The sequence below is a fragment of the Urocitellus parryii genome, chromosome 15, assembly GCF_045843805.1.
Source record: "Urocitellus parryii isolate mUroPar1 chromosome 15, mUroPar1.hap1, whole genome shotgun sequence".
In the NCBI taxonomy this organism is placed as follows: Eukaryota; Metazoa; Chordata; class Mammalia; order Rodentia; family Sciuridae; genus Urocitellus; species Urocitellus parryii.
The window spans coordinates 45945863-45959114 of record NC_135545.1 but is presented as its reverse complement, the minus strand read 5'-3'; the positions used below and the strand labels follow the sequence as shown (position 1 = coordinate 45959114).

The following is a 13252-nucleotide window of genomic DNA, read 5'->3' as shown; positions in this document are numbered from 1 at the left end:
GCATATGACAGCTAAATAAATAGGAAGTCTTTACTTCTGACCTTTCACAGTTATTCAAAAGAAGCAATTCTGTTTGCCACAATTCCACTTACCACAGACACAAATGAAGCAAGCTTAATATTTAAAATTAAATCATCTCTCATCCAAAAGAAAAACATTTTAAAAGAGGGAGATGGTACTATTTAGCCCCTGGAACTTTAGAAATAAGCAGCTTCTTTCATCATTTGGTAATGATGTCTTAAATTTTGGAAAGGGGGGAAAAAAGAAATGTTGAAGTATTAAGATTCAATAATCTACAAGTATTATCATTATACTAAAGTTTCCCTTTTCAGAAAATTTAAGATTTCACTTTTGATAATTGTAACAGAGATTACCTTTTATTGACTTCTTCTCAAAGAAATATGACAAGATAAAGACAATAAAAGATTTCATACCGTCACCTTAATTTACTACTACCTTTATCATCTACATTCCTATCAAGGGTGACAAACAGGTCTCATTTTGTGAGCCAACTCAGAATGACTATTAATTGGTGCTCAGAACACTGTGCCAAGAAATGACCTTAGGATATCTGAGCTTACCAGCAGCGTGGTAGAATGATTAAGGAAAAGCAACAGTGGAACAAATATTTGCCAATCTGGTTTTACAACTGTAAATAAAGACAAGAAAATCTAATCTTATTTATTTACCCACAGGTAAGTTTAGGATATATGATCAAGTTAGTTACAGCCTGAAATGATTCAAATAAAATTCAAATGATTATTATCATATATCACCAGAAATCAGTACATGCTAGAATTTAAAAAGGACTAGAAGCAACATATAGGAATTGGTGGTAGGGGTGGTAGGAACAATATGAGCTATAGGAAAAAAAATTTCAGAAATCAACATTTGCTGTGCTTACTCTGAGCATTTCATATGAATGAAACCTCTCAATATGTGGCCTTTATGACTGGCTTCATTCACTTGGCACAGTGTCTACAGGATTTATCCATGTTGCAGCATGTACCACTACTTCATTCCTTTTTATGGCCAAATAATATTTAATTATAGGGCTATGTCACATTTTATTTTTCCATTCATTAGTTGATGGACGTTTGGGTAACTTCTTTTTAAAATAAAATATTTAATTGATTAAGTAATATGATTCTCAAATATTTTATCTAAGAATTTCAAAGGACTTGATAATTGGTACCCTACCATCTATAAAACGGGCAATACTATTTTCAACAACAATAAAAATACATGTTTTTATAGTTGTTGAAAATTAAGGAGAAAAATCTATTCTGATATTCAGCAGTACAACTTAAAAATAAGCACATCATTAATGTCTCCAGACAAAAAAGCCTGAAAGTGAACTTACTGTTTGTGCTCTGAGGTGCAACTTAAGGAGGGTCTGGAAAAGAATGGCAGAAGGTTATTGAATATAGTTAGTAAAATGTTGCCTTTGTCTTGTGAAGAACATGTAGAATACACTCTTTAATTTAGTAAATATTTTTAGAAAGTAGAAATGCCTTCTTATTGAGCAAAAACACCTTAATCAAAAGACTTCTGAAGTTCTTGTAATATTTAGCCCCATATTTATTAGAAGTTGTTTACTAATTTTTAAATGTGATTTTCCTCTTTTCAACCTGTCTTGCAAAGAGTATCTACTAATAAACTGAGCAGACATCTAATATTTTATATGCTTTTTGAGCTATTTAATATTTAGATATATGATCACTTATTTTACATAACTGACAAAATGATGATGTATATTAATGTTATGAATCATATGTTTATACTGTTTGGGAATGTGTGGCTCTAGATCTTTGGGAAAATAGAGTCCTATTCACCAGCTTATAAAAAGTATGAGCTTAAACATCTAAATAAATAATGAAATGCAAAACAAGATAAAATAATTTAGAATTACTGAGGCTAAACATATTGCCTAACTTTAAATTATCCTTTAAATCTGAAACTGAATCACTTCCCAGGTTATTTCATCTTTCATAATCTATATTGGAAAGAGTTCTTTCCTTCCTTCTCCCTCCCTCCTGTGGTATGGAATGAACCTATGCTAGACAAGTACTCAACCATGAGCTACATACCCTCCCATATTGAGGAAATTTTAAGAGATTCAAAATCTGTTCCAGTACACAAAGAGTTGAATATTTTGTGAAAGGAATAACTAAATATGTAAAGAAGAGACCTGTCATTCATATTATAAAAGGGAACATTTCAACTCATAATTGAGGAAATCCCTATCTCACTATTGGCAGAAACTAGGTTTCCTTAGGACTTAGTGCAACATACTTTTCTTAACATATTGCTCAGGTGCCCAGAACCTACCCAGAAATAATGGCTGATTCTGCCAGTTCCTACTCTTGACACATTCCCATTGTTCATTTAGGCTCATTTTCCTAGCTCCTCCTTCTTGGAGAAAGTCATTCCAAAATTTTATGTATCCAAATATCTGTCTTTGGTACATTATTTCACATATAAACAATGTAAATATATAAATGTATAAAATTTTAGATAAATATACATTTATATTTACAAACATATATGTACATACACACACACACACACACATTTATATACAGTTTCTTCCTAGGATCGATTATCATTAAGTGTCTATTCTAAGTACCTACAAATTATCTACTAGTAGATATGAAATAAATATTGAATGAATGAATGAGCACCAATTCTAAATTTCCAAATTCCTGCTAAAATTTCTCCAGGGATGTCTCTTAGGCATTGATACATTAATATATAAAATGCCCTATATAGTAGAGAAAATAGTTCCATTGAATTTTAGACTGGTTAAACTGTATCTGAACACTCAGGTTTATAATGGGCACTAAATTTCAGAGAAGTCATGACAAATTTGAATGGATCCAAAGAAGGGAATAGGATGATGATTGACACAAAATTCAGATTAGAAGAGAAAGTGCTGGAATAACTTATGATGTTTAACCTTCAGAAGTTTTGATTAACAAATGATATAATGTTCCTCAAACATGTGAAGAGCACATTCTGGTTGGGGGAGAAGAGGGAGTTTGAAAAAGGGAGGAGGTTATGGCACTGTTTAGTTACTTCACGGAACAGAAGTAGTACTGACGAATTTCATAACAATTAGAACTGTTCCAATAATGAAACAATGGATAAATTCTTAAGGGTAGTGAGTAGTTCTCTCTCACTAACCTTTCTGAACTTTGATTTTTTTTTATCTGTAAAATGCAGATATCCCTATGCACCTACCTTGCACAACAATTTATGAATATTATAATCAATAAATACATTCGCTACTCCACATAGTACCTGATACCTAGTGGACATTCAAGTGTTAGATTTCTTGAAATTATACAATCATCTTTGAGAATGGTATAATTTCAAAAATCTTTGAAACAGAAGCAAATTCTTCCCAATTCAATTTTTTGCTTGTTTTTTAAAAACTGAATCATTGTATTTTACTCAAAGCTGCCCCAACTATTTCTGTGTCCTTATAGATACATACCTCAGACCTTTTCACTTCTTCTCTTTTCTCCATTCTCCAACTCTAGTCACCACATCTCCCATTCTGGCCACCTGGCTTCCTTTATTTCTTGTTTTTCTTTCTTTCATTTTTTAAAAATCTTCTGGCTTTTATTTCACTTTCTTTTAAATCCTTTTTTCTGCCCCTGTTTATCATAATTAAGACTATCAATGGCCCAAGGCTGTCCTGATACCCATGAACATCTCCTAGCTTCTGATCCATGCTATCCATTCTATTTTGTCAGATCAAACTTCCTAACATATCATTTCCCTTCCCTAAAATTGAAGACTTTAAATATTGACACAATGAGGCGCATACCCACACACACCAAAATAAATAAATAAATAAGAACTTTAAGGTATTTAAATTCCTAATTTTGTTTATATAAATGTAATCTTATAAATCTTCATGATTTAAACTGTCCTGTACTTTTGGTATACGTATCACCTGACATTACTAGGTGACCTCCTCCCTCTGTGTACACCCATACTCCAAGGCTTCGCATAAGCAGCATCTTCTCTGGTCTTTCATCATTAAGGAATTAAAAGATCCCAATCCATTCTGACCATATATGATAATATAATGACACTGTCTAAATCACTGCTTAGAAAAGTTTATTTGGGGGTTCATGATTTCAGAGGTCTCTTTCTACAGATGGCTGATTCCATTCCTCAGGGCCTGAGATAAGGCAAAACATCGTGGTAGAAGTGTATGGTAGAGGAAAGCAGCTGGAGACATGACACCAGGAAGCAGTGAGAGTTCCCCTTGCAGACAAAATATAAACCCAAGAGCACACCCCCATCTACCCATCTACCCACCACCTCCAGCCACACCATACCTGCCTAAGTCACCACTCAGTTAATCTCTATCAGGGTATTAATATTCTGATTAGGTTAAGGCTTTCATAACCCAATTATTTTGCCTATAAATTTTCTTGCATTGCCATACATATGAGCTTTTGGGGGATATATAATATCTAAACCATAACAGTAGTCATTAGTAGCATATAATATTGGCAAACAACTTTCCACAATGATGGAAATGTTCTCTATCTATGAAATTCAAAATAATAGCTACTACTCCTAAGTGCCTACTAAGGATCTGAAATAGGGGCTAGTGGCTAAATATTAGACATTGTGGTCTTGGAGGGCAATAAATTCGTTTTCTGATATAAAAAAAATTATATATATATATATATATATATATATATAGAGAGAGAGAGAGAGAGAGAGAGAGAGAGAGAGAGAAAGAGAAAGAAATAACTATGTTCCTGACTGTACATATTATTTCATTTATATTTTTCTATTATCACTGTTTCTGAGATAAGTAAACTGAGTCCAAGAAAGGTTAAACACTTTACATCCAGTTGTAGTTCTTTGGGATTAACAACAGTGGTGCTATTCACAGAATATTATAGTGAAAACATGACAAGGAGCTTAGTAAACCATAAAATAGTATTCTTAAGTTAGTTATTTTACCTTTTTAAATTTATACCCCATTGTTCACAGTAATTATAACTCGATCAAATAAAGATTTTATGTGGCTTATAGGTAGTCTTCAAGACTTGTACATGATGTTTCCAAAGAACTGAGTATAAACTGAATGGAATCATATTGTGTGTCCTGGATATGACTTTCCCCACACTACCCTGAATCAACCACTGACCTGCTAGAATCAATCAATGATTTAAATGATATAAAATTGCAATCACTATCCTGGGCTCAACCACAGATACAGATTTGACCATGATTGTTGGCATATCTAGAGGACATGAAGGCTTTTGAATTCTCAACTGTCCTAGAGTCAGCCACCTCCAGCTTTGTGGAAGAAGTCACTGAGGACATAGATGATTACAATACAATTCAGACAAAAAGCTTAGTAAAGATTATGCTCACATCAATCCTTTGATGAGCCAAATGAAGTAACAAATCAACCCATAATCTCCATAAAAAGCAGTGTGTCTGCCTCAGTGTATGTTTAAAAATGAAGCAAATACTCCATTAGCTCTAATTATATCACTCTGCCTTCTAAGATGCTGAGCTTTTGAATAAGCCTACCACTTTACTACAGGAGACCAAATAACTGTAGAAAACTAGTAAACAGGATGCACCCAACCTTGGGAAAAATAGCAAGGATGTATCCTCGGCTAGTAGGAGAGAAATACACATAGACCATTTCTTAGCTGTGCTCCATTTAATATGGGATCAGTATATGTTCATTTGTATTGGAAAAAAGAGTGGACAGTTTTCAACTCACATCTCACATGTACTTACTTAATAACCATATGCTCTTCTTCTTGTATGACCTGTCAACACCTAAAATTTATATTGTTTTATTGTATGTAAAATAGGTAACATGCAATGCTATAAATCATTATAACCCCAAATTACACTGATTAAATTATATATATATATATGAATGAGATTAGGGGGGTGTTTCACTATATTGCTCAGACACACCTCAAACTCCTAGGCTTAAGCAATCTCAGCCTTAACTTCCTAAGTAACTGGTTCTACAGGCACACACCATTGCACCCAACATCAAAAATATTTCTAATGTTTTAAAGGGTAAAGTAGAATAAAACTGTTTTTTTTTTTTTTTAGCACTGCTTCTTTAGGGGCAAACAAAAAAAAAAATCTCTTTTGGAAACCCAAAAAACAAAATAATCCTTCCAACTTCTTCCTTCATTCAATTTAACAATTATAAATCTCCAGGCTGATATCTATTTAAATTCAAATTAACAGCCTGTCTTTAACTTCTAGCACATAACCAAAGCATCCTTTTCCCCCCCGCTTTGAAATGAATTTTGGATCCCTTCTTTCCTGATAGCTCTTCTCATCCATCAAATTTCTTGAGTCAAGCTTTCTTCTCATATTTTACCACTTACTACTCTATTCGAATAGTCTTCAGGGGCTATTCCTGTTATGTTATTTCTCTTCTCAAAAATTTACAAATGTTCTCTAATATTTGAATTCCCCTCAGCAACCGTGTTAATTTTATGTGTCAACTTGACTGGGCCACAGAGTGCCCAGATATTTGGGCAAACATTATTATTCTGTTTCTGTGAAGGTGGTTTTGGATGAGGTTAACATTTGTATCAGTTGACTGAATAAGGCAGATAATGTGGGAGGGCTTTATCCAATCAACTGAAAGCCTGAACAAAAGGTGGAGGAGCTTCTTTATAATAAGAGATTTTTTTCTGCCTTTGAACTGTATCAGCTCTTCCTGGTTCCATAGCAGTTTACAGCTTTTGGGCTTGGACTAGGCCATTGGGTTTCTAGATTTTTTTGCCAGGCTCCAAAACCCCATGACCACAGAAGATACACACACACACACACACACACAGTTTCTCTAGAGAACCTTGATTAATACACTGTCTGTCCAAACTCTAGTACCATTCTTGAGCCTATTTTTTTTTATAAGTCCTTAACAAACTTTCTACAAAGAAACAAATCGATTTGTCACTTTCTATCCCATTTCCATAATACTATTTAAATGCTTCTAGTAAATAACTGATATGCATCTACACCACCCATATTTGCTTCTTACACATTGTTCTACAGCTGGGCTGGAACAAAAGATTCTATTTACTTCTTTCTACAGAGATAAAAACAGGAACTAATAGCGTAAACTATAAATTAAAGGCTATATCTTAAAATATGTGTGTGCACACATTTACTAGATATAAAAATTATATTTAAAAGATTGCTGGTATAGTTTTTGAGATGGGAAATAACAGAAACATTCCATGAGGACTATTCTAAGTACTTTTGGGTTTTTTTTGTTTAGTTTGGGTTTGGTTTGTTTTATTTAGAAGAATCATACTTTGGGTTAAAATTGATTATAATTTAAAAGTATTCTTCTTCCACATTCATTTTGCTCAGGGTACAAAGATAGTCACAGACAAACTTTAGTCTAGATAATTTCAACATACAATTGTCATAATGTTTTAATGTTGGAATGAAGGGCACACTTAATATTTTTCAAACTTGGTTATATTGCTTGGCTAAAAGTAAATAGAACCTCTAGGACACCATCTGGTAAAAATCTCTCTGTGGATTAACCCAAAAAAGGAAGTGAATGAATTTTTATATATTGCATAGTTGTGGTTGCAAAACTGCAGTAAAAATATGTTTTCAATGCACTGGTATAAGTGATCATTCAGAGTTCAGCTACCTCATCTGATTTGATCCAAAAGGCTTGGAATATTTAAGAGCATCTCTCATCAACAGGGAAAAGGAGGGATGTATTCTTTTTGAGCATTCCTATGACTTGGAAGAAAAAAAATAATACAGGAAATTAAAGTCTATGAGCTGGAAAATATGAATTTGGTCTTTTAGAAAGTATTCATTTATAAAAAGGGGAGGACAGTTTCCTTAATGACAGGACATATGTGTCACAGAAGTTTTCAGACCAGACAAGACAGCTCAATAAGACAGTGACACTGTATGCATCTCTGCTGATGCAAAACGATCAAAGTAGTTTTTACTTTTTGTTTTGTTAATAATGTGTTATCCAAGCCTAGAGCTTGTCCAATGACTACAGCAATGGAACATCCCCCCACCTCTCTAGAGATTCCATTCCAGAGACTAATAGATTTCATTGTCAGAAAACATTTCCCGGATTCAGTCTTAAATTTCCTTTACTTAATTTCATCCCATTGCTTAACTAATAAGCCTCTGATCCTACCTTTAAAAAAGACTTAACTTCTATGATGTTTATATGTTTCAAATATTTTTGAAATTATAACTAGACTCAATCAAAAAAAGTAAACAAAATGTTTTATTTTAATCTTTTCCTACAAGTCAAAGTCTGCAGCCTATTATACATTTATTTTCCAGATTGCACACTACTCAAATTTGCTTATTTGAGGCATATATTTGCCACAAACTGGTATTCTCGTTGTAATCTCAGCAGTACTATTTAAATAACTTTTACCTTCCAGCCACAAGATGTGAAGCTTTTGAATATACAGACTAAAATCTCATTGACTGATTTTACTGTCATATTGCATTACAAGATCATATATAATTTGCTACCGCTATCATCTGAAAGTCTCTTGGTATTACTGCTTTCCAAGTACTGTATATCTGCCAATTGAATGGCTGTGTTTCTGATTATTTTCTCCCAGATGTATTAGCTACATTTTTCTAGGTTGAATCACATTTCATTTCCTGCCCATATTTCTAACCACTTTCAGTCCCTTTTATCTGCCCTCACTGGTTTTGTCAACACCATCCAATTTAGCATCTTCTGTAAATTTAATTAACATGATGTGTATCCTTTTTTATAAATCATTAATGAAGTTTCTCTACAATGATTTGCTTATTTTTTAAACTCTGTGCTGCCTAATGTTTACAGTCTTACTATATTCTTAAAAACATACCATTTTTTGCCACTTAATATTTGTATCATTATTTTAGGAGTGGCTGATGATGGACTAACAACAGAATAATGTTCAGGGTCACTATTTTCCTTTTTAAATATTAATACTAAATTAGCTTTATGATAGCTACCATGTATAATAGCAAAGCTTTTACCACAATTTGCTCCCTTCTGCAATTGTTACTTTTTTTTCATTATCTTCTAACACCATGAAGGATTCATTATAATGTTCTTACACCCGTGATATAAAATTGTCAGTATCCCTTATTCCAAATTCTGTTATGCAGTCATTTATTTAAATTTTAGATTATAATTTACTATGACAATATTCTGTTATTTTTAAAGGACAAATATTAATTCAGAGTTTTTCTATTTCAAGTATTTTGAAATTGATTAAGTTGAACCAAGATCAATCTGGTTCATATGAATGGAACAAAAACTATTTTGTTTTTCTTTTACCTGATAACTGTGATTTCTTTTTAATTTATTATTTAAAATTCTTCTGTATTAAAACTTATTTTAAAATTTCATTTTTATATGGAAATATATTAATACTCTATAAGTGTTTTGAGACATGGTATTAGATAGAATGCATCTATGATTAAGATGTAAAAAAAAAAGTTACAGTATCTCAGCATAGCTAAGAAGTATTTTTTCAAAAATTGCTATCTTAGACATTTAGTTATTAATTTTTATTTTTAACCAGTATATTTTTTCCTAAGTATTTTTATTTTTCTACATAAACTTCTTATCATATGTTTTCAATAAGCTTGGAAAAAAGCATACATTCTTTTCTTCAAGTTTTCCTTACCAAATCCATAGTGTTAGCTTTATATATCACTATCTTTTCTTTTTAAAATGCATACCCTTAACTTAGATATATTGGGGGCCATTTGTTATACTGTCTTTTTTCATCAGTTTATACATATTTTTAAATTACTTTATGACCTAATAATGGCATAAAAGACTGATTTTACAATAGGAAGACCCTTCAAATTGTTTTTTCAGCCAATTCCTACATTTCATTTTATTTGTTAAAGGATTAGGAAATTCAAATGAGTACCTAAATATAAGACCTACATTATTCCCTAATAAGTTAAAACTTCTTTTTGCTTGTTGAATTTTTCCTCATATAGTTTTTTTATTCCAATTTAATTTCTCTTTCTCGTCTCTTTAACTATGCAGCAACTTTAACATGCAGCAACTTTAACATTTTTCTATGTTCTAAACCAAAGCTGAACTTGAATTTCATCCTTAACTAGTATGTATATTGCACAATAAAGAAGCTGACAAGTATAGGATTTTCTCATATTTATCAATTATCTTTTAAATACTTTAAGAATTACATACATTTAATTATTTAGAGTAAGATTTTCATCTTCATATGGTATATACTAAGAAAAACTGCAAATAATAAAAATGTCTAATAACTAGGCTACATATTGTACCATCCTACCATAGAATTCTATGAACCTAATTAAAATTGACAATCACCAATTTTACCCTGTCAATGAGAATCTTTTTACCTAGTAATATGTGGGATATAAAAGTCAATGAATTCAGAGTGGCCCACAATAATTCCATGAGGAATACGGAGTTGTGAAAGCCACATCATTACATCTCAAGAGGGACAATTTTGGGGTTCTACTTCTCTGAGAGCTCCTCATGGGATCAATATGAGGCTGGACTTCTTCTGAACTTACAACTTTGCTAAACTTCTGTCCCGACCCTTTTCTGCTTTTCTCACTTTCTTTTAAGAGCAAATCTCAATAGATCACTACACGAGGACCTCTTTCTTAAGTTGTGTTCCTAAGGGACGAAATTAAAGGAATCTGTGAGAGAAGTGGTTCTAGAAAGCAGAACTTAAGGGTGAGGTTCTGGATCATTCACTGACTAGCTGGCTGTCAATAAGGGCCCTAAAATTAATGGTCAGTCGTTTTTGGCATGCTGCAGCAGTGCAAATGCTGACGTTTTCCAGATGAATTGGGATGGAATACAGGTAGAAAATAATTCATTGGCTTGTGCCATATCTCCAGATTTGACAAAATGAGGAAAACAGAAAGTATTATGGAATTGAACATCTATTATTGAGAATAATACAATTAAGAGAGGATGAGTTCAAGATGATTAACCACCAATTCAATGTGAAGTCTAGAGACCTTTATCTCTGAATTGTTTTCATATTAAAATAAATAAGAAAGTTTCATATAAAATGTCTCAGGAGTGACATAGGGGAATCAGATCTTCACAGAAGTGCTAGCCGAAGTCTCTCAGAGTGAGTCCACTGTGTTCAGAGATCTACCCAGATGTCATTTCCTCTGGTTCTAAATAAAAATTCAGAATGGGCATATTAACAGTTGGTAGAGCATTCATTTTGGGTTGCTGACTTACAGAGTCAAACCTACAATAACTGGTAAAGTTTCTGAAAATGCTCTACCCACTGCCAAGACAGTGAATAAAAAATAGCACTATATCTCTAGGAGACATGCAGAGATCAGACCTCCCCTCAAAAAGTTAGGGCTGGGATTGTGCCTCAGCAGTGGAGCGCTCGCTTCTCACCTGTGAGGCACTGGGTTCGATCCTCAGCACCACATAAAAATAAATAAACAAAATAAAGGCATGAAAAAAAGTTACAGGATATAGGATGTACATGGCTAATTATGTGTATAAACTTTCCTAGGCAACAATGCCCAGATATATGGTCAAATACTACTTTGAATACTTCTTTGAGAGTGGTGTTGGATAATATAGACAATTAAATTGGTGGACTTTGAGTAAAGCATACTACCCTCCATAATGAGGTGGGCTTCATCCAATCAATAATAGGTCTGAATAAAATAAAAAGCTGATTTCCCTCCACTCCAATCAAAAGGAATTCTGTATCATAACACCTTCAGATTTCATCTGCAACACTGACTATTCCTGGTTCTACAGCAGACTACCTTTGGACTTAAATTACAACTCTTTCTTGTATCACCAGCCTGCCAGCCTGTCCCATCAGATTTGTACTTGCCAAGTTTCCCTAACTGCAGGAGCCAATTGCTTAAAATAAATCTCTTTCTCTGTATGTATAGTTTATTGGTTCTGTTTCTCTGGAAAACCCTGAGAAATATAGGCAGGTAGTTGCCATCACATTCCTATTTAATTCATTGGTCAGAAAACTACAAAAACTAAATTAATCATGGCAGAAAACAGTACACTACAATAATTCAAACCAAGTAGTAATCCTGAATGTAGCTGTTGTGTCAAATGTGGCATCTTTACTACAGAAAATTAACCTGGGCTCTGATACATGTTGTGTATATATATTGATCTGGAGATTGCATTATTTTCAATACTTATCCACCAAGAAGGAGAACCAGAGGATGTCCATATCAAGGGGGAAGAGAAAACCAATATTTAACAAGAGTAGTCAAAGCTTTATTTGTAAAGGGCCAGATGGTAAACATTTTAAGTTTAACCAGCCAGAATACAAATAGAGGATATTATAAAGGTACTTACATAACAAAACAGATGCAAATTTCATCAACTTCTTATTGATGAAATCCAAAACATATTTTAAATAATTTAATATCATTTAAGAATACATACAATAATAGAAAAAGAATACAATTCTTTTTTTGTGGAGGTAACATTTTGCTTTAATGGGGAATATAAAGTTGGTATTCCCAATTATTAAAACTGATGATAAGGTTCACCTGTAAAAGCCAATCTGTAATGAGATTTTAAATATTTACTTTTTGAAAATGTATTTTGATAGGTGCTACCAAATACTTATGTCATCATGAGCACATGATATTAATTGAGCATATTCATCAATTGGAAGGAATTTATAAAATTAGACTAAATGTTTTTCATGATAACTGCAGTTTAGCATTTTATAACATCATGCATTAATCAGCTCCAATTTAAGTTTTGGTGGAAGCTCCTCAATTATATGATTAGTGGATTTTGAAACATGGAAATTTCTTTGCACTTGAGTCAAGGTCTAAAACACATACTGGAACTATAGATGGAACTTAGAAAAGAGAGTCACTCCAAGTGTTGTGAGAATGAAGAACCCACTTCTTGTTTTGACTTTGGACATTACAGGATATGTTCAAAACATATCCTGACATTATTATAATTTAACCAGTGTTAACTATTATCAAAATGACTATTACATCATATAGGTGTGTTTTTCTATGGAATTAATTAAAAAGCATTAGCAACTCCTCAGCAAAAACTTAATTCCAAAGCCATTCTCTGTTTGACATAGCAATTTGAAGGAGTTTCTTGTCATTTATAAAAGTTTCAGTGTTGAATCTGAGCTCAAAAATTCATAATATGTTACAATTGCAAAGCCAATGA

General features: G+C 32.7%; 1 protein-coding gene across 1 annotated transcript in view; it reads right to left on the bottom strand.

The window, feature by feature from the left end:
- Positions 1–13252, bottom strand: part of LOC113190127 (uncharacterized) — a 272978-nt gene that overhangs the window by 86984 nt on the left and 172742 nt on the right. The window contains exon 7 of the mRNA XM_077793155.1: positions 1364–1396. Within this exon, the coding sequence (XP_077649281.1) occupies positions 1364–1396 (33 nt within the window). The remainder of the gene's footprint in view (positions 1–1363; positions 1397–13252) is intronic.